The sequence below is a fragment of the Molothrus aeneus genome, chromosome 2 (genome assembly GCF_037042795.1).
Source record: "Molothrus aeneus isolate 106 chromosome 2, BPBGC_Maene_1.0, whole genome shotgun sequence".
NCBI classification, from domain to species: domain Eukaryota; kingdom Metazoa; phylum Chordata; class Aves; order Passeriformes; family Icteridae; genus Molothrus; species Molothrus aeneus.
Window position 1 is genome coordinate 43741466 of NC_089647.1, and position 23364 is coordinate 43764829.

Here is a 23364-nt window from a genome sequence, read left to right on the forward strand (position 1 = left end):
AAAAGCACTACCATATTCCAAGTCCTGGGAAGGCTGTGACAATCATGCAGCTGTACATATACCAACTCAGCAGACAAACTTACCTAAGATGCTGACTCTTCAGCTATTCAAAGTTATCACTGTGGCAAGATAACTAGGTTCTTCATAAACTTAAATCCCGATAATCCTATTCTTGGTTTGTCACAATCAAGGCAAAGATGACATTTTCCTGCCATAAGAGCAGGACTAGATTTGGCAGCACCTGTTTCTAAGCAGAAGCTTTCTGAACTTATGACAGAAGTCCAGTACTGGTACTTAAGTTACACATATTTGAACTTCAGTCCTTTTCCAGGAAATTATGTCCTGTATATTTAGCCTTTTCCTGCATGTCATTAATTTCACTTTTATTCCTTTAAGGTTATGTAGTCAAAAATAAAGATATGAGAAAATACACCTAACTCCCCAATAACATTACTCTTCTTACCTTAATAAAACACAGGCTTTCAGAATTACTTTTTCCATTAAAGCACGTATTTTATTTGAATGTTAACACTGAATTAGTTTTGTTTATAGCAGAACTCTGAAACAACACTTAAGAATTTTAGATGAAGTTTATAAGAGTCATACTTGGGGTCTTTAATTCTATGGTAGTTCTTAAATTATTAAAAGCTGCAAAGTGAAAGATGAGATAAAGCCATGTTTTCCTGCTCTTCCACAATATTATCTCCCCCATCTGTAAATCCATGAAGAGCACTTATCTAATTATACTTTTCTGTATTAGTATTTGCACACATCTTTGAGTTCAGAAAGAGTAACTATCTATTAAGTTCTCATGTACTCTTTGTCACTTCATTATTGTGTAATTACATGAAAACGAAACAATGAAATGAAATTAATCCAGAACAAATTTTTTTGCCCCCCGTAGAAAGAGACATAAATCCTTTTTAAAGGCACAATAGGTTAAGAAAACATACATGATATATACTAACAAAACACATATGAAGAGGTATGTAACAACTTGTCAAATCATAGACAGAACTGGGTTTTACTGTGCATCTGACATCTTTCCCTTGCTTTAAACCATTTCCATCAAGTTTAGTGTTAGAACCCCCAAATAAAGTTTCATACAGCTCATATCTTCCACATTATCAGGAAAACATAAAGCATTTTAAACAAAAGAAAACCTAGAGTACAGAAAAGGAAAAAAAAATCCTAAAAGGAATGGATTAGGATAACCAGAGCAGGCTGGTGACAAGCATCAAATATCAATAATTTGGCCCAATTCTACAGTCAGTATGTCACCTTACATCCTCACATCACTTCTAAAGCTTGGCAGAAGCTTGCACAATTTTTCAATATAATTGTAGTGTAAGGTTAGTTAAGACACCATGTCCTCAGTGTCAAACCAGTAAATGATTTAGAGCTCAAGTAAGACCTCTAGCCAAATTGCCTTCCTACATTCTTTAAAGATACATCATTTGGCTTCCTTCACACTGGACAGTTTTAAATATACAAGACAGTTAAAAAAAACAGTAAGTTTTTAAGCAATCATATAGAAAAGATTCTACAATACCAGTTTTCCCACACAAGACCTCAAAACCAAGCAACATAGAATAATAATCCTTTACTCTCCTCCATATATCTAGATGTAAACTTTCAAACCTGTGAGTATTTTGTTATTATCACAGCAATAGAGCAGAAATGCAAATTCAGCATCAAGGTTCTGGGCACTGAGTTTTAAGACATTGTTATGCTCAATATATATCAGCTTTTATCCAACTGGGCTTAAAGGCACAACAACATATCACCAGTAACTATCAACACTTGAATTACCCTATTCCTGATATTTATACTACATGCCATAATCTCCAGTAAAGTAAATGAGCCTAAACTAACCAACTTTGGTTTTTACAATGTAGCAATGAACTTATAACTGGATGAAATATGATGAATTATATTTCTTTTTAAATCTTTGTAACAAATGGGCTCAATGTAGAGAGTAAAAAAATGCATGCCCAGGAACACAACGCAACTGAAAACAAGAGTATATTTCTCCACAAATCTGTGCTTCCTCCACCCCCACTGCACCCCCAGGGGACTGGCTAATTCAGTATTTTAAAATTATGAAACTCAAATTATTTTTCCTTATGTTTAATACAATTTTGGGAGTTAAGAGTACTTTTCAGAGCAAACATTGAGACATTTCTGTTTAATTTACTGTCTTGTAAACACAGTTAGGATTAAAACCAGACAGAAATTAAAAATTTTGTTTGCAACCTTGAATAATGATCCTTAAGTGTGCTGTAAGCAGGGAAAAGTCTAGAATAGTCATGCAGAAAGTATACCAAGTGATTTTATTCTCCTGAGTCAGCTGTCATTTTAGAAACAGTAAGAAGCATCCAGACCTTCCATTTACTTTCCTAATAACCACTTTTTCATTACTTGTTGCTTTTTCCCCACATAAAGTAGAAAAAGTGTATTTTGCTCAGATCATCCAGAGTAAACACAAGACAGAAAACACGCTTATCAATGAAAAACACTCCTAAACAAGTTACATAATACTAAACAAATGCTTTGGTACCCCCCACCTACAGACAGTTGTATTAATCAGTGTGAATAATATATGAAACTATGCAAGTGTGATGCAAGAAAAATGTCAAACATGCATTAAGTGGTATTACAAAAACTACACAATGTATAACATGGCAATAATAAACTGACACATAGCCTAAAATAATGTTAGAAGTAAAGCCACCCCTGCTGTCAAGTTGACAATTTTCACCTTTAAACCAGCAATTCAATAGATGACAATTCTTCCATACATTTTCTTTCAAAACTCTTGAACATTCAGTTTTTAAACTGCAGTAATCGCACTGTTCACACCTAAGGCAAAAACTTTATTTGTATGATTTGGCACAGCTCTGGTTCCAAAAATGTCAGATGTGGAACTGGAACTGATAAAATGCTAAGTTCTAGAAACACAATATTCCACACTGAAACAAAACTGAAGATTAACTACTGTTTCATTATTACAGGTGTGTCTTCTGGGAAAAGCTTTTTATTTGAAGTTAATTAAAACTGCAGCTGTGGCTTACCTTGCACATGCTCTCTCCCTTAAAAGCAGAACATAATATATGGAACAACACAAGGCTATCATGTCAAAGAATGAAGAATGTTAGCATTTTAAAAGACTGTTTTTCCCATCTTTGTAATGGCAGTTTTTTATATTTTCTTCCAAGAAAAATACATGTGAATAGTCTTGCTTCTTTTTAAAGCAACTGTGTATATCATCTCTCCTGGAGAAATCACGAAGAACACTATTTTCCATTTTTTTACTGGCTTGCAAGTAACCTTCTTGGTAACTGCAGAAAGTGAACAGATAGATCACATAAAATTTGGCTCAACATTTTAGTGGAATTTTTTTTTTCACTGCTTGAAATACTTGCCCTCTTGGCCCAACTATCACTAAGAATGTAAACCATAACCAGGTTATTCAGACATCTAAAGCCCTCAACATACTTCTTATCCATTTGTTCTAGGCTATGTATTTCTTCCAAACACACTTAATGAGAACATTTATTGAACTATAGTCTCTGTCTGCAGCACAAATTACCCTATGTATGCACAGGTAAGAAGAGTCTTGCTCTACTGCCCCTTCTTGCTCTTCTTTCCTTCCACACTGAAATAAGCAGAATCAATAGTTCTCACAGTCTCCCTTACCTGCCTTTACCTGTGTCTCCTGCCTGGGGACACAGAGGGAGCAGGACCAAGCAGCAAGGAGGGCAAAAGGCTATTCATATCTGCAGCAAGGCATGTACTGGATTATTTTTAATATGCACACAAATATTTCAAATTTCCATTAGCATACAAATATTTAAAACATTTGTAAGCAGCCTGGAAGACCAATTCAGCTAGCAGTTCAAAGACTGCATTCTACAGTACTGCAATAGCTGGTTTATGCAGTGTTTTTTCATGCAATTTTACACTATATAAAAATATTGAAAACTTAGTAACAATAAATAAATTTAGTAGAATAAATCCTTTTATACAAATAATGAACAGTAATGGAATTAATTTTTTTAAAAAAAAGTAACACTTTAAAATGACCAGAACATCAAGAGCTAACAGATGCAAAAAGAACTACAGTAAACCCTTTTGTTTTTTACATATTTTTAGATTTATTTTCTCTTCTACCTTGCTTAAGTATACATATTTATTTAAAGTGGGAAAACACATTTTGCTTGGGATTGGGTTGTACACTGAGGATTTTAGGGTTTGGGGATTCTTTGGGAGAGATATTTTGTTGGGGATTTTTTTCTTTCTTTCCTTCTTTAACTGATAATAAAATTAGTTTCCCTGTCACACACAAAAAAATTGATTACAGTGAATTAAGGCAAAAAATTAATGAAAATATCTTAATCTCATCCCATTACTACTAATAGATATGTACTATTTCATTTTCCTTTACCATGGTCTTCTGTTTGGTGCTTCTCTGTCTATGATGCACTCAGGTTTAAGACTGGATTCTCACTAGTTTGATGAGAGGCTAATAACCTTAAAATCAGCTGTTACATACTTACATGGCATATGTACGCTGTATACGGTTGCTGTATTCAGCCACAAAATGAAGTCCTACACACATCAACTTCATAAAAGCAACACAAAGAGATATAACCAACTGCAGTGATCCCACCATACAACCCAAGAATTTCAAAATATTTTTAAAACATTAATTCTTTTCAGTTTTTCTTTGGCCATCTGCATAAAACTAAATTCAGTTCCAAAAACCCAAGACATGAATGTAACTGGTATTTCCACCTCTTCTATTAAAAATCAGTTGCATTGTGGTTTTCATGTAGAACAAGACTTAAAGTTATTTCTGTGAATCTGTTGTAGATATAAAATTAAACCACACTCTTCTCACTTTTGTTATGTTACTTTATTCCCTCTCTCCCATTTTTTTTTGTTCAATTTACATACAGGACCCTCCACACTTATTCCTGTTCAAGCATCTACGCAGTTTTTACTTAAAGTCAAGAACAGCATCTTTATTCTCACTGCAATTCTTTCAAGTCAAGCACTTAACGTCCCACATACAGTCAGCATGTAAATTCAATCAAATTATACAGCTATGCTTTACTCTACAGAAATTGAGACATAAAAGCACACTAGTAAATCTAGGAACAATGGAAGCTCTAGACAAATCACTTATGCAAACAAATGGAAAAACCTTATCCACATGTGTATGTAGTAATGCACTCCAGTTCCTTTTGAATCTCATACCTCTTATTATGAGCATTTTATTCTCCACCCACGGGACCACATACAAATCACTTGAGTTTTTACCCACATTTACAAAGTTGCTTTTTTTCTTTCAATGTGATCTGTGTGTACAATAATCTTTACATTAGAGCAGAGGGGTTTTTTAATAGTTTTACCTGTAAGTATGTTATGTTTATCTCTGAATGGTTTTCTGAATAGCTCCTTCAATTAGAAAAAAAGGGCTGCTGTTCCAAACAGAAGAAACTTCTCACACTGCTTTTAAGAGTCAGCCTGAGGTCATTAATAAGGATGCCTTCCAAATTTCAATTATATTAACTTTCAGAGTATCTTAAGGAAGTTCAAGATGGAAAAGACCTATTAAAATCTATCCCACTGAAAATTAACACAATGAGGATTTGCTTCCATGCATTTAAAATCATAAAAAACAGTTTTCATGAAAATTTCATGTTCAGTTTATTTATTCTACAAGTAATATTTTAGACAATTTTATAACTAGCTTCAGTATTTCATGGATTACCGTGAAAACATACCTGAAATGCCTACAGCTATGATTTTTAAAATACTTTATGGGAAAGCACATGAAACCATCAACAAAGCGCACTAAACTGGTGAGATGGCTAAAACTACTTTACAGTATATCTGGAAAGGTAACAAAAGGTAACATAAAAACAATCAAATGGGAAAAATTATATCTGACATTTGGTGTTCAAAGTTTTTAGTCAATCCTCTTATTGTTACTAAGTTCTTACATTTCAGTAAGTGAATTTTTAAGAAAGCAAATGCCTTCATGTTACTACAGTTCAACATTTGCCACCAAACTAGCACTGAATATCCAATAATCTAAAGTATTGGATTTGCATTTCTCATAGGTCACACTCACTCCCTCCTTACCACTGATGAGTCAGAAAAGTTTGGTCCAATATTCCCTCATGCTAGGAGTGAGCTAACAGCCCATGGAAAGCACCAAACTCCAAGATGAGCATCTTAATAACAGCACAGTGTCCATATTAATAATTTGAGGGCTCCTGAGAAGACAATTAGATTGCATTGGAAGTATGTGCTCTCTGGAGTCCCCCACTCCTGCCCACAAGCACAAGCTAAGAAAAGATGCTGCATGCAGACTCTAAAATGACCCATGGATAGGCAACACTTCAAGTCTCAGGAATGGGATTTAGAACCCCATTCACATCTGTGGTCCAACATTAACTGACTCTAGTTGCTACCCTGCATTCTGTGCTAATTTAGTGGTTCAATTATACTGTAGTTTGACTTCAGAAGGCAAAAATCATGATCCAACTTCTTGTAAAAAATAGATAAATCAGGAAGTACCAAAAAATTTGTTTCTGCAACATACTAAAGTAAAATGAACTTCATGCCACCTGAGCACACCAGATAACTGCTGAACATCTCACCTCCAATCATATTTTCTCCCTTCAAAAAGGCCTACGGGGTTTTGGTTTTCATTTGAGAATCTGCCTTTAGATTGCTTATTTCAGCATTTTTGAGCCAAGTTATCTCAAGGGAGATTGAAACTGTTTAGCAAGACATAGTTCATAAATGTCACTGTGTTTGTAGTACCTTACAAAGTATTTGTAATGACAAATTATTCTATATCTGAAATCAAGAGGTGAAAAGAGGGAAATTAATTTGGTGAATATGGTGACATACTTTATATCAGAATGCTCCTGAAAAAATGCATACTATAAAATCCTATTGGCTTATGTTTAAAATTTAATTATTTAGTTCATACTGTCTTCTTGCCATCTATTTCAAATTTTATTCTAGTAAGAATCTCCAGCTTATTATATCTTTATGTACAACTGCATAAAAAAACAATGGACAACAAATAAAAGAACTGCGTGTCAGGAATTTTCTTTCCAGGTAATCCACAGTAGTTTGTGATTTTCTTAGGAAATTAATACAGTAAAGTGTATTAGCATCACCAGAAAGTTTCCCAAGATATCAACGTGCTTTATCTAATGAGCACATTGGTCAGAACAGTGTGTAACTTAAATGAATAGCAAAGCTTTGTTATCTTTAAGTACCAAAATTGTATCTCACTGGAAAATTTGGTAGTTTAGGAATATGAAACTTCAGGAATAATGTAAAAGCTCAGTAAGTACATTATAAAAGTAAGTGCACAGTAGTTGGCAGATTCACATATATTCCAAGCCTACTTGTTTTAGCATACCATATAGCAGAGTGCCAGGACTTCACTGTACGTTCCAGTCAAACAATGCAAATGTAGTTAAAAACTTGAGTACCTGTGTACACAGAAAAAATGATAAACTGCTCCACCAGACGAGGATCAAGAAAAATTAATCACTTTAGGAGAAGGGCAGAACCTTCACACAAAAATACTGGTTGGCCACATCTACACATTTTAAAGAAACAATTTGTGACCATTCATTTTTCAATAAAATTACATGTTTATTTTATAGCTAGGATCAGTTTCTACCACATTTGGCAAAATGAGAAGCACTGCCTTTAGAGTTAAGCTAAGCAGCCCAAAGAAAACTTTTAAGAGCTTAACATAGCAGCATGTCATCAGCTACAAAGGGCATTCTTCATTAACTCCTTAAAATCTGCCCAAAAATATATTTCAATATTGATTTGTTAGGACTTAGTTCTCAGACATTTAAAAATAGATTAAATTATTTTCTGCAGTAAGGACAGCTGACAAATCCACTGCTACCATGCAGCAGAGCCATCCAAGTCAGAGGTTTACAGGAGGGGCAGGTCACAACTGTGGAATGACAATCACTAATGTTAAATAAAATCTAAAATAACTCTCAAATACATGCATATCTCTACTTGCTACCAAAACCACAGTGCAACAAACATGCACTTAAAATAGCATGAAGCTGGCACAGAAAGTATTAACAACTTCTGAGGATTCAGTGTACTTAATGTTCTTCTGAAACATACTCAGATATTATAAGGAGGAGGGTTTACATAGCTTATCAAATATACAGGAGCTAGCTAAAAGCCTGAATAACAGCCTTTTCCTTTGAGGAAGATGAACCAACCTTTTGAATGCAGTTTAATTTGTACTTAAAACATATTCCCTGTACAGCTTTACAGTTGAGAACTACCAATTCACCAATACTTCCTTAATCCCCTAAAAAAGGTCACGTACAAGGGCAGGAAATATTAGAAAAAAGTCATCTCATATTCAGACACCTTACTAGATACCAATGTAAACTGCATTTTCAACTGCATAAAGGACACTAGAGCAGAGAGCTTAACTAGTTGCCATATGCAAGCATTAGTTTATAGCAGTGAAAAAACAGTAATTTTCCCAAATCTTGATGTTTAGGACCTTTTAGTGTGTAAAGGAAAACCATTTACAGTTTGGTTGAGGTTTACTTTAAGAATGAGTGCTATAATGTGATACATATACCAAGGAGAAAGAGTATTCCAGACTAAAGGTAACTCAGTATTGCATTACAAAGTGCGGCATGTGTTAAGTCAAGCAAAAAATGGCAACATTAAAGACAATATAAAGGAAAATGCTTTGCAGGTACAGATGTCATTAGTGAGGACCTACATACTTAGTTACACTAAGGTAACTCCTGAATTGTATGAAAACAGTATCTTAAGCCATATACACGGGCAATTTAAGTAACAGTGTAATTCCAAAATGCCAGCAATATTGCAATTTTCTTTGCTCAAAATTCAATCCACCAAGCCAATCTCACATTAACAAGTAACACACAAGCCCTCTCTGCTGCCTGCATCCCTTACTGAGGTATGTATATACCATCTGGATGTTATTAGGGCACCAGGTTATTTCAAATCAGTTTTTAACCAATATAGCACCACAATTCATGCAGATAAAATTTAGTTATGTATACCTCTGAAAATGTACGTGAACTGATAAAAAAGATCACTACTATTTTACAACTATTTTGCCCAGGAAAAAGAGTAATAGTAACCAACCAATATCCCTACTTATTTGCCATTACAGGAATAGAACCAATAGGTCTTTTCCATCATCTTCCAAGACTGACAAAACAAAATCATAATAAGCTTCCTAATAGCTTTACTACCAGTTTTATCTTAATCAGCAAACCTACCCCAAGTTATGCTGTAAATGGGATTTTCCAAATTCCTTGTTCTGTAAAACCTTTCTGAAGAATACTCATGTGCAATCCTTCCAAATGCGTATTACTCAACTATAAGTGAACACTTATTTTCACTGGAAAACATGTATTTGCTTCCTAATTAAACAGTTACTCACTGATAACAGACATGTTTTTATTCAAACCAACCACTAGGGAAAATGTACACTTATTAATAATGATGTGCAAACACAGAGGAAAGCTTTTGACCACCGTGCAGAAATGTCTCCTTCCTTGCAATGGGAGATACTTTAACCATCAGCAGAACACACAGATGTCACAACCAATTTTCTCCTCTATAAATATGGTTTAGGTAAATTCACTCACACTGTTATGAATAAAGCATACATAGAGATTCCTTTCCAAAGTTGTTTTTTTCCCTCCCCAAGTTAAATTTTCTAATAATTTGTCTGACAGATAACCTCTGTTGATAAGCCTACTGTGACTAAGTTTGCAATGGTGGATTGAGATGCAAGGACACACCATCTTTGAGAAGACTTTGTATAAAATTTTATGCTCTTTGAAAGTCAAGACAAAAGCAGGTGTGTTTTAAGTTTTCCATAGGATGTACTGCACCATGCAGTTCACCTAAACACTATTAAGAATGGAACTTTCTTGACACATAGTAGAAACTACATAAAAATGAAAATGATGCCACTTATAATAAAGCATAAAATTATTCTTACTCAGTATTAGTAATAACATTCCCAAAATCCTTTCCAGTGATTTTTGTTTTATTGTAATCAGATAACCGCATGTTTTACAGCATAGTCACACATTGCATTTTGCTAGAGTCACAAACACATTGCCTTACATAATGATCCGCATCGTTTCTGCTCTATACTACAAAGCCTATGACTGAATACAAAAAAAGTTTTACAAAAGAAACTGTTTTAAAGACTACAATAACAATAGAACCGTTTCCAGATAACAGCTAAAATTATAAAGGCATATCACTGTATAATTTTACTGGAATTTCTAAAACAGTAAGGAATGAATTAAGGTTTAGTATCTGCGACGCTTGTTAGGTCCTTCAAAGTTGCCCCCTGGGTTTCCTCTACCAAAGCCACCAGGTCCACCACTCACGGCACCTACACCACTCATTGGCGGCTGAGGAGTTTCAGAGCCCGTTCTACTAACCAGAGGTGAACCCATCTGGGATGGGCCTCCTTGAGGGAATCTCTCATTATGCTAGCACAAGTCCATTTGGAACATGTCAAATGTGAGTTACAACAAAAATCACAAGTGATGTTGTCATGGAGTTCAGCAGATAGTCCAGCAGAATCAGGATCACACATAGAAGGAAGAAAGGAGCAATTCAATTAGTTATTATGGAAAAAGAGCTGGAAATTAAAGAGTGCTAATGTTATGCTCCAACTTTGTAAAGTAAATTTAAAATTAAAAAACAATATTTAAGACTGACTCTGGTGCTGAATGTAACTTCATCCTTACAGGCACATCTGAAGCAATACATATTCTCTATGTAACAGAAGAGACAGAGGAGACAGGAAACCGTTTTATATCTAAGCCCTACTGTGCCTTATACCAACTACAAAGCTTCTCCCTTAAATAAATTAGACAGAGAAACATTGTCAAACTAGGAGGGGAGGAAATCAGCTTTTGTATTTCTAGACACTGCATTTATTCTTTTAATAGCCTTAAGACCTCTATACCCACATACATATGGATATTTCAAGTCCATGCCACCTGGAGTTAGCCTTTTGTATGGCACTTAAGAGATCTTTAGTTAAGGCTTTTAAAATTCTGAAATTCTGTCCAAACAAAACTACATTAGTGGCAAAATGCATAATTTTTGACTATTCCTAGTTTATAAAAAATTTATTTAACTAAGGTTCATTCTGAAATATCAGTGTGAGATAAAAATCCAACTAATATTCCATATTTACTTTCCTTGGCTCTATGATTAATATTAATAAGGGTATATATCCTTACACAGATTTATTTGCTTAATTTCCAAGTAAAAAAAAAAAATCCATCTGAGCAATTACAGTTCAGCATATAAGTGTTTAAAAACAGAACCCCACATGGAGAAATTTAAACTCAACATAAACCGTTAAAAGCATAGATACATGGTACAATCAGATGTGGAAATAACTCATCATTTACCAGTTAAGGACAGTTATGCTTTCAGAATAAATTCCTTCTGTACAGACATTACATCAACTCCCCAGGTGTTCAGAGTTCAATGAGGACATTAAAACCAGCACTTTATTTATATGCCTGAATCAGAAAAGAATTCCTCTGAAAGCCTAACACCAGTGACAGTAGTAGAGCTCAGCAGCTCTGGAGTCTGCTAATTTATACATATATATGCATACATAACTAAAAGCCCAGCATTTTATCTATATAGATAAAAGTACATGCAACCCCGATCACGGTTGTATATATCTGCATTATTTCAAGTGTAACATTGTGTATGAGAATGGTTACTTCAAAGAGCTGCATCAAGACCTACTACTGAGCTAAAGCGCCTTTAAATCTGTAGCACTGGGTAAAAACTCTTTTAAAATTATCTTAATGCATGCCAGCTTGTTAGCAATAGATATGAAATTCAACAAGTAAGTTATTACCCCTGATCCCTTTTACCATTTGACTTTTGGACAAAAAGTCAAGTCCTCTTTCCAATAAGGACCCCTCTTCCCAGCCAACAAGAAAACTGCTGTAATTAACTACCTACATTAGTAAGTGGGGGAAGCTACTTTTAAAATGTTATGTTCCAAGACAATCCAGGTTTCAAAAGACTGCAGTGAAACAAATGGAAGAATGCTACAACTTTCCCTTCAAGGCTTCACAAAAATATCCAATCAAAAACATTAAATCTGTAATTTATAAAGCATATTATTTGTTTCCCTCGGTGGCAAATAACTGTTACAGTGTTTTAGTAGATAGCCCTAAAAAGGTCTTTCTAACAATAGCAATAATACAATAGGGCTATGTCTTTCTGTAGGGGCCCGACCTCCCAAGTTAAAAACTTTCAAAGACCAAAATGAAGAAAACACTAAAATCTAATTTATCCTTCAGAAGCATGCATAAGAAAATGAAAGGAAAAAGAATTTTTTTTAAACATGCATTTTGAAGTGTCAGTTTATTTCCTACATTTCCATACCTGGAATGACTTTTTGTAGAAAAACAACAGTTTAAGTTAGATACTGTGATTATAATACCACGTTCTTTTCCATACACCTCTTTTTCAGTGTCTATATAATCACAAGAGATGGTTCTCAAGGTGACCAGTAACACAGCGGTCTCCAGCAAAAGCATTTCCAAATTCAGTATTTTGTGAACAGCATGCTCTTCATTTTGGGAGTAATGGCACAACTGATAAAATGAGTTGGCTCATATGATGTGAAATAAGACCCTCTCCTTTTTATCTGATAAAGACCAGAGCCACAATGTATTTTGTGCAAAATCCAAATCTCATTTTCTTCTATGGAACAAAGGATTTTGTTCTAACTTCCTTATACAGATTGCTCAATCACAGACAGATACTGTTGAGAAGGTATATCTAAAAAAACACAGCTACAAAATGCTTCTGTGTTCCAACAAAATTATAACAGACCAACTGTTAATACTATGTATTCCATTATATCACACCACCACCAATCTAGTATCAGAACAGTACTGAAAAATATGTAAAAGTCAGATTTCAAATTATAAGTTGTTTCTCTACATAAGACATTACAGCTAGGAAAAGTGACTGGCTATGAGAATAAAGTAAGAATGGCTAGTGCTTTAACTGCATCCAATGGCCTATCTGCTCTTGATAATAAATCCCAGACATATAAAAGACATTCCCTATTACCAGACGCAATTGGGCAATATTATTTTTCCTGTATTGATATAAGAGTTACCAACAGCTGTTGGCTACCGATTTTCTAAGTGGCACAATTACTGTCAATCTCATGCATTTAACAGTGTTAGAAAAGAAATACAAAGAACACTAAAGTCTCTTTAAAAAATTAAATAGTTTACACAAAGATATCTTCACACTTTGCACCTTCCAACATTTAACTGTTCATCAAAAACCCCAACAGGCTAATTCACAGAATTTAGTTTTACTAAAGAAAAGAACAGCAAAACTCTAAACTTAGAGATTTTTGCTCCCTAAGGGAAGCAGGATTTTCACAGTAATATAAAAAAAAAATTCTCTTTCTGGTTGTAAACTACTTGCATGAAAAGCTTTTATCAATTACTTTTAACAGATCCAAAATGTGTAACAAATTCTTACTCAGCGTGAAAATACCTTTGGTAAGAAAAATGGGCCATGAGACATGACAGCTATTCAAAGGAATTAAATTTGTGATACATTACCACTGTTCCATTATCTGGCATCATTGGTGTTCCCATATTTGCAGCTCCTTCTGGTCCCATGGAAGGACCAGGACCCATTGCAGGGCCAGGTAAAGTTCCTCTGTTGTTCATATTCATACCCATCATTGGAGGAGGGCCTTGGTTACCAGCAGGTGCTGGGCTAAACGCATCTATGCAAAACAATCTATACTTAGAGCTGTCCTATCTTAATTTAAAAAAAACAAACAAACAATTTACAATATTTAAAAAGCCAAATGTACAAGACTTCAAATACTTGGAAAAAAATACATTCTTTGAGACTGTACATTTATCTCAATCATCTGCTTTTAAACAGATTTTAAATAATCTCTATTATTCTGCATTACGTAATTTGCCTCATGTATTTGAAAATCCCAACCTTTACAGCTAAATATAGCTGTACAGTTTCTGTGCAGGAATCAAAATGTTCATATTGCATCTACATGGAGTATGCACACCACAAATCTGCAAAAATCTAAAGTGATTTTACAGATATTGGCAGCTTTAAGGCAACTTGGCTCTTTAGGGATCTTAACAGATGACATGTACATTTGCAAGAAGTCTTCCACCAGTAGTATGTTAATTGATATAGTGTACAGTAGATTAGACTAAAGGTCTAACAGCAATAACAGAGATGGCACTCAACTTCATAATAAATTTGCAATATAGAATAAATAACATCTTGCATTTAGTTGTAATTTCTTACAGTATAAGTACCAGAAAACTAAGTAGTTTTGTTAGAACTTGAAAAGACAGAACAATCTCCTCCCAAAGTCTGAATCAAAGAGGTAGAAGGAAATCTTGAAAACATATTCTGAGGAGATCATTTAGCTGTAATATTTCACTAAGAAGTATCACTCTGCCAGTACTCACTAACCTACTGTATGCCTTCATTGTATTTTCATGTGTCGCTATAAGAAAACTACCTACCTCACACTTTACTATTATGAAATATCAACTTCAAGGCTGGTGTTGATGCATTCCTCCCATTCCCCACAAAAATCCATCCTCTTCAGCCCAAAGTATGCGTCCAAAATTTGGTAATGGAAGAAAGCATACCTTCGGCATTTAGTACACACTTTAAGTATACATTTCCATAATATAAAGAAATCTGACATGTTGCTAGACTAATAAGCCTGTTGTTTATATCTTAAAAATAAACCCTCTCACCACAGCTGCACTTTTTTAATAATGCATCTATAAATACCCATCATTCAAAGGAGGCCACTTCACACAGATACAGTACTGTGACCATCTGCAGGCATGCACAATTATATCTCAATTATTTGCCTTGAGAACATCATGTCACAGCAGCCAGTGAAACCATGGCATTCAAGATATTGCTGCTAAAATTGAAGACCTGGGTTTGATCATATATACGTTAGGCCAATCACAAACTCCTTAGCAAAAACAATGCATGCTACACAGCAGCACATGAGAAGTGCTAAACAAGTTTACTACAAGTGAAAGAAATCCCGTAATTTTGAAAAGCAGAAGCCTTTGAGCTTAGTAATGAAATAACTCGTAGACTCCTCCCTGTAACATTGAGTCAAAGCAAAGGTACACTCATGTTGGATGCTTCTTACCTATCCATACACATGGTCAGTTCATGTAGCAGGCAGAACACTGGGCTACAATTCAAGAAAATTACAGGGGCATATGCTGTAATGTAAATGGTTTTTTACTGTCACCCATAGAGTTAGATACAGAAGAAAAGAAATCTAGACTGCCAATATAAGGAGAAACCTTTATTCTCAGAGGCACTCTGCAGGACTATCATGATGGTAGCAGCACTCAGTGCATGCAGTAGTGCCATTAACTAAATTCTTAATTACTTGCTATTGGTTTGCTTATCAGCCTAATTAAACTGAGCCAGGTGACCACTCACAGATACTGTCACTTATCTGTCAACTGTCACAAAGTTCTCATGCTCCATGTCATACAAATGTACCCAGGGTGGCAGATAGCAACTCATACTATCAAACCTCTAGAATTCTGATCCTGTTTCAGGCAGAGTCAGATGTGAAAGGAGCAAAACTACAGAGTATAATGCAAGGAGAGACTGGGGGCCTGCATACTTTCAGTAAGAGGCCACCACAATAGATCAGCTGTAACTCAAAGGTTCTCCAAAATCCTCCTATCTGCAAAGCAGACCCTAAGAGCTAACCACATAATTGTCCTTTCTTTTTGGTGGGACACTGATGTGAGGAATTCATTTACAGGACCGTGCTCAGCAACAGATGGAAAGCAGTTATTAGCATTCATGCCACAATGCAGACACTAAAAAAGAGTCATTTTCTGCAAACTGAAGGGCTGAAAAAGTCCACTCTAAATGTCTGAAATGCACCCAACAAGAAAGTCCATCAATGCAGAGGTGGTTCCCCAAAAAAGTCCCTTTTTTACATATTTAAGTTTATAATCTGCACTTAGCACTACAGATCCAATTAAATGCTTTGATGAGGTATACATATTCTCTCAGAAACTGTCACAGAAAGTTGTAAAAATGAGCAGTTCTGCACAAATCAGCACTTATTAAATCTGTCATAGAGGTACTCTGCTTTCTCAGAAAATTATCATTCAGGTATTTCAGTTATTAGAGATATTCCAGCTCACTCCGCCCCACATTATAAAAAGTCGCAAATGGCACAGGTAAAGGTAAGTTAAAAATAAAATTACAATTCCAATAGAAATATTAAGAAAGGATGCTACTGTCAACAACTAAAGTGCTACTATTTAAAGGTCTACTGTAAGGTTTTGTGGTCAATTATTTTAGTTGTACTAATTGAGTTAATTGCTGGGAAAAAAACCAAAATCTCTATGATGAGTGAACTTAAAATCCAGCCTCTGCAGAAATAAATGCTACACTTATTTGCTATGGATATTTTAAAGTAGCAGTTCGGTGTTACTATAACTTTTTTTAGGATTATACAATTTATTTCTAAAAGTATTAAGTTTAAAATCAAGTTTTAACACAAAACTTAGAAAGCAAGACCAATAATCACACTTTAGAACTGCAGTAAATACACACTTTAAATCTGCACATAGAAAGTGCATCTTGTGGATCTGGACAACCAGCATAGTATCAATATTTTAAAAGTCTTCTAATTGAAGAAAATGAAATTTTCAAGTATGATGCAATCATATGCATAAGTACAATTATAAAAAAAGAAATTAAGTCTCAATTTATGCTTCAGTTTAATATTTGTAGATAACTTCACTATGTCCTTCTTCAGAATTATTTGTAAATAATTTTCATCATCCCTGAAAGCACAAGCCTCTTTCTATATTTCAGCTATAAATGTGTCTCAATAAATGCAAGGAAATCATGAATAATGTGTCTCAAAATTTGAAGCAGATTTCTTACTCTAAAAATTCACATTACTCAAAATGTCAACTGAAATTATTGAGTTTTGTATGCACTTTCAATTTTAAAATATATGGGATTAGTAAAATACAGTTTTATTACTTTTCTTTTAATTACCACCTTAATTTATTTTAAACTACCATTAGGACACTTCCAATAGATTAACAGTTCACACAGTTTAGTTAGATTTGGTGGTTTTGAAGAAATATTTTAAGTTTCAGTCTTGTTTAAAAGCAGATATTCTGGGTAAGTAAGATTCCAAACTGTTTCAGTCTGCATACATGGAGCAAGCACTAATTATTATACTTTTCTATTACACAATACTAGCTTTTAGTAGTATATTACACAGTAATAGATTTTAGCAGTGACAGTATTTTAAGCTGCAAGAGCTAACAGAGAATATTTGCAAATAACAGACTCGGAGGAAATTGGTAGAACACCATGCACATTATTCATTTACCACACCAAGACAACATCAAGAGGAACTTGCAAATTTTAACCTCTACATCATTTCACTACATGCAATTACAGTCATAATTTCTTTGAATAGATAGTCCCTCCAAAATAATGCCAAATATTTTTTTAACATAAGATTCCTTTTTTGTATCAGATAACTCCCAGAGCATCACTTGTCCCTGATTTTTGTTTCTCCTAACTCGCACATCATTTTTTTTGCCATGTATAGTCAAAGCAGTAAAAGAAAGATACACCAGGGGTGGGGGGGGGAAAGCTGCTTGAAAGCAATATATATGTTGGGGTTTTGTTACTTCCTGATGTTGCTTACTCCTTTTTTACCAGTTGTCAATAATTAATAGTGCTTGAGTAATATGTACAGTCCCAAAGAAAAAAAAATTACATTACAGAAGCCTTTTTCCTTCAGATCCCTACCTCCCATGTTTATTGCTCCACGAGGACCCATATCACCCATTCTCATTTCCTGTTCTCTCTGAAAGTAAACATAGTTTTCATGGTCAACCTATCATTCTTAGAACTTAAAACATTCCCATTTACTCCATGAAAATAAAAATGTTAAAAGTTTAAAAGTTTCCATTGATCAAAAACAGTGCAAGGAAAGACAATAATTACAAAAACCATTACAATAATGGTTTTTATAACATCAAAGGGATAAATAAGTTCAAGGTAACAATGCTGTACATTTTTGCATAATAAAGATTAAACATCCCAAGTTTCACTTATCAAATGCAGCAGTCTAAAGCTCCCAAATAGTTATGTGATCAACCACAATGAATCCATCTTTATGGTGTGTTTTTAATTAATAAATATTTCTGTTTTACCTGTAAACAAACAGGTCTTATTACAATACTCGCCTAAAGGTTCAATAATACTCAAACTAATTTAATGACTCAAAAATACTTGTGTTGATTGAAAACCAAGTTCTGATGTATTATATTATGGTATATAAATTCAACCTACCAATTCATCATTGTTGAAATAGTTTTGACTTAACTTGCTGGTGGTGTATTTTTTAATGAATTATACTTTGCTATTGATGTTAGTTCAGATACTGACCATCCTTTTAAAACCAGCATAAAACTGTAGTGTCACCAGAAACTGTAACATGCATTTACACTAAACAGACAAATAACACAGCAAATTGATCAAGATTCAATTGATGGTCAGTCACCCAACAGCAAAAGTTTTCTGACATTACTAAACACGAACCCCAGCCTGCTGTGAAACAATACTCAAAGGATAGTACCCAGAGTGGCAAAAAAATCATCACCTATGGGAAAACAAAATAGTCTAGCAGAGACAATCCAAGGGATTTTAGAATTACTGTTTACATCAAAAAGAACAAATTCACAGTTCAAAACAAAACCAAATGAAATTTATAAAAAAAAATTCTCCTCAATTTTCTACAGGAATATTAACAAGTATTCTTCTCTTGAGTAAACAAACACACACATGCTGAGAATAAGAAAATTCAAAAAAATTTACCTCATTCTGAAAAACCATTCCACTTATGATGTAAGAGCCTAAGATCAGATACACTTTGAAAGGAAATCCGCATACTAGGCAACTAAATCTGTCTATAAGTGACTTTTACATGGAAATACTAATAAATCAAAATACATTCATTGTATTTGTATGGGTTCACAAAGTCTGGTTTGGTCAATCATATTTGGGATGCCAAACGTGAGTCTTCTATCTTCAGCCACTTGAAGCAGCAGACACCACTATTTGACAGAACAGAACCAACAGTTTTATAAAAATATCCTGCTATAGGAAAATGCCATGAGATATATGATGAAGAGCTCTCAAGTCAACAACTTTGTTTGTAGTAACTCATTTTAACCTAGAAAAAGTACTTAACATAAGAAGAGTATACAGTCTTTTCAAAAGAATATGGCTTAATGTGGAGTGGAAAAATAAGGTCTGGTAACTAAAAGACACAGGCAGGTTTTAAAGTCCAGCTAAAAAAGGCCATTGATGGAACACTGAGGAGGATGTCTTCTTCTGACCCTAGAACCCACATTAAAAATTTATCAGAGAACATGCAGCTAACTCTGACAGACCTTTGACAGTAACATCAATTGACATTTTAAGTAAAATCAGCAGCCCCATCGGGATAAATATATCCATAAACTGACATGAGTTAGTTACAAATCAGCATACAACCACGTTGATTATTAGTCTGCTTGTCCACCTCTGTCTTGACATCATGAAGCAGAAGGGAAAGTGGTGTATCATCCCTGGCCCAAAAGGATAGGGAAACACCATGGCTATCAGTTACACTAGTCAGACTGTGTGCACACATGTATGCCTATATGCTTGTGTGAAAAGCTGACACACCATGAACAGTTGTGACAAACTTTCACTGCAAAGCAAAGCACCAGACTTTACAGTAGGCACAAGCCTTCCTTAATTCATCTCAGGTTAAACTGCAAGTTGGTTGGTATTTGTTTTTTTAATGTGACAAGTGCCATAATGCAAGGCTAAGTACATTACTGGCTAGATAAGGATGTTAAGTACAGATATGTAAAGCTGCACTAGTTACTAGAACTTGTTTTCTTTGTAAAGGACAGAAGCATGTGCAAGCTCTGATGTACACTTTCTTTAAAAAATACACTAGTCTTCCTCCTAGCAATTCACCATTTTTTCCCTGTCTTGAAATGCTACCAGTCTTTGGTTAACTGAAGTACAGCAAAGATGCGTAGAACCTACTTTTGTTTAGTCTAGTTTAACATTTGTAAGAAAAACCATGAAGTAATTATTTGCCATTTTTCAAGCTTTAACTTCAGTGTTGAATTATTACAGTATAAACAACATTGCAGGTATAGAATCAAGACCCTGAAAATAAATAAATGTGCCTTAAGGTCTCTGCTGCCTATTACTTTATCAATACGTCTTCAAGATTAAGATGCTGCTGCTGCTGCTTATAATTATTCCTACTGTTGCACGTACAAAACATACCATGTTCCCTTGACTTTTCAGCATGGGAAAAATTCTTCCATACTTGTAACACAGAATTGGCAACTTTACACTACCTGTCAGAGAAAATACTCAATTTCAAACGTTAGCAAGCAGTATATATCATTTATACCATGAGATGCTTGATGTATTTAAAAATTCTATCTGGAGGAGTTCTGGATGGTAACAAAAATTCAGTCCTGTCACACACAAATCAGGTCCTAGGTAGGTTAAGTCAACTAGTCCATGGGTTTTGCCCAAAATATAACAGAAAGGAAGGAGTTTGACACAAGAGCTGAACCACTGCTGTATGGTAATTCGAGCCCATCTGAGAGGTTCATTTTCAGATACTCAAGCCTTTTGAAGAGCTTAACAATGATAGTGTTACATTCTCAAAGCTTCTTTTCCTCACTAAATGATTTCCCATTCTTCTGCTCAGTAGCAGCCTGCTTCAGACCCTTCCCCAAAGCCACCGACAACAGGGAGTTAAAACTGAGCAGCACGGTAATAGGGCTAAACCCTTAAGAGAGAAATATGTGGGGTGATTAAGAACCTCTGAAGTCACCCATACCTGGGAAATCGATCTTAACAGGAAGAGAATAAAAAAATGGATGACATGCTGTTACAGGGAGAAAAGAAAGCCATAAGACAAAGAATGTGCAGGAAAGCAAAAGTTCAACTTTGTGAAAATCAGAAAAAGCCATTATCAAAAAGACTAAGTCAGCAAACAAAAAATGTCCTATAGTGAAGCACTGTTTACACAACCCAAACTTTTCCAAATTATTTGTTACCAGGATATTTTTAAAATACTTCAGAACTCACTAAGGCAGAAAACCCTCAAAAAGGTCCAATTCATCTGATTAATCTTTTAGAAAAATTGCTATGATGGCAACTATAGGACTATACTTACTAATTACTTTAGACAGAAGCATTAAAAATTGTATTTCTCACAATGCCAACTAATGTTAACATCAAATGTAAAAAGTAGATTTACACCAAAATATTGAATACACTCAGTTTTCAAAATATGTATTTAACATTTAATATAGTATGGATTCTCCCCTTTTTACCAAATACTTGAAACCAGTTTTCCAAAGTATTTGAGGTGTATCATGTGCTATGTTCTTACACCTCTTACCACACTGATAACAGCAGTCTAAATATATAAAGAACAGCCAAGATGATTCTTCTGAGTTTGTTAAATATATTACACTATTTTTAAATGCTCTACAAAACCATGAAACTAAATCTTTTGAAAAACACCTAAGAATTGATACAGGTCACACTGCAAGTAAAAATACTAACAGTCATAAACCTGACTTTTTTAACTGACAAACCAGTGCTACTTTTTTTCCTTAAAAATAGGCCTTGCAATTGCAGCAACCCAGCAAAAATTAATCTCGTCTCCAAGTGATGCATTATTAATGGTAACAGAACTGTCAAAAATTATGGTATGAACAAAATATGGCATGGAAAATTTTAGAACAGCAAAAAAGCACGACATCTCAGAAATGTTATGATGGCAGACCATACAGTTTTCAATGGTTTGTGACCAGAAGAACGTGCAACTATTTACTTACCTTTCATAGTACAGTAACCACAATAATGCTAAGACATGGCATCCATAAAATGCTTTAGTAAGAAAAGAACACTTTTCCCATAAACTTGAAAATTAATAGTTTAATTAGTACTTTATCTAGGCTGTGCATGTAGAACAAAATGTAATTAACAGTGCTGCTTATTCTTACTTTTTTCATTAACATGAAAACTGAATTTTATTCTCCAGCAGACTATATATTTGTCAAAACAGGTATGACATTTCTGTGCCTCTTACTAGAATTCATTACTCCCTTCTAGTCTGGTTTATTTCATTAAGTTCACTCTGGAAAAGAAAAATTATTTTCAAAGACCTCTTAATGAGGCATAAACCTTACTTAAATTGTAACTTACTGAAAGACACCTATATTTTAATGGCATAAATCATACAAGTTATTAAAGCTGCTAGTTAGCAATTAAAACTAGAATCTGGGGTATACTTTTGATTTTGCATTATTTGTCTTTTCCTCAGAATAGTCCACTATTTCACTCCAATGACAAGTGCACTGAAGTTAAGTGGCAGTAGGAAGTTAAAGTAAAAAAAGGTTTCTCTTCCATCTTCTTGTCATCCTTCCCTCTTCAGTTTCCCTCAATTAAGATCTCTATGTAAGATCCAAAAGTTACAATATCCCCACAGAGTTCATATACAATATCAGTAAGTAATTTCACATGAAAAATATTGATCTTTCGAAATCCAAGATTTGTATGTGTTCTTGAGCACTGAAATCTAAATTTAGAGCTGATCCCTACTCTGAGCTGGGCATCATACCAGATGATTCCAAAAGTGCCTTCCAGCCTAAACTACTCCAGCTTCTAGGAACTGAGTGATAGTGCTCACCCAACAGTCTAAAAAAATATAAACTCTCTTACTTCACACAAATCTACACAAATACATCAAACAAGATAACAACTATAGTAAATGTAGCTATAAAACATACAGCATGCAGTGAACTATAGAGTCCTGTTTTTAAATAGGAATCCTAATGAAAAGAATTTTCATTAGGTTTAATACCTGTCACCAGGACTCAATCTTTGAAAAAACATACTAAGAAGGCTAGAGGAGATAAAGGCAATTTACTGCTTTCTGACTCGAGTCATGAATAAAGCTGATGGAGATGACTCATTAAATTCCAACACTAAAAACCCTCAACATTAAAGAAGCATCACACAGGTAAAATCAGGAATACACATTGCATGAAATACAATCACACAGACATATTAAAGTAGATGCTACAA

The 23364-nt window shown here is 34.4% G+C and overlaps 1 protein-coding gene across 6 annotated transcripts in view; it reads right to left on the bottom strand.

Annotated features, from left to right (window-relative positions):
• PSPC1 (paraspeckle component 1) overlaps window positions 1-23364 on the bottom strand; it is a 58731-nt gene that overhangs the window by 12942 nt on the left and 22425 nt on the right. Inside the window, exons 7-9 of one of the 6 annotated variants that reach the window (XM_066544782.1) lie at window positions 17989-18046; window positions 13719-13888; window positions 4897-10577 (exon numbers count right to left, since the gene is read on the bottom strand). The exons of the other annotated variants lie outside the window; for them this stretch is intronic. Of the exons in view, the coding sequence (XP_066400879.1) occupies window positions 10392-10577; window positions 13719-13888; window positions 17989-18046 (414 nt within the window). The 3' untranslated portion in view covers window positions 4897-10391. Of the gene's footprint in view, window positions 1-4896; window positions 10578-13718; window positions 13889-17988; window positions 18047-23364 lie in introns of those variants that run through there. 6 annotated transcript variants of the gene reach the window in all.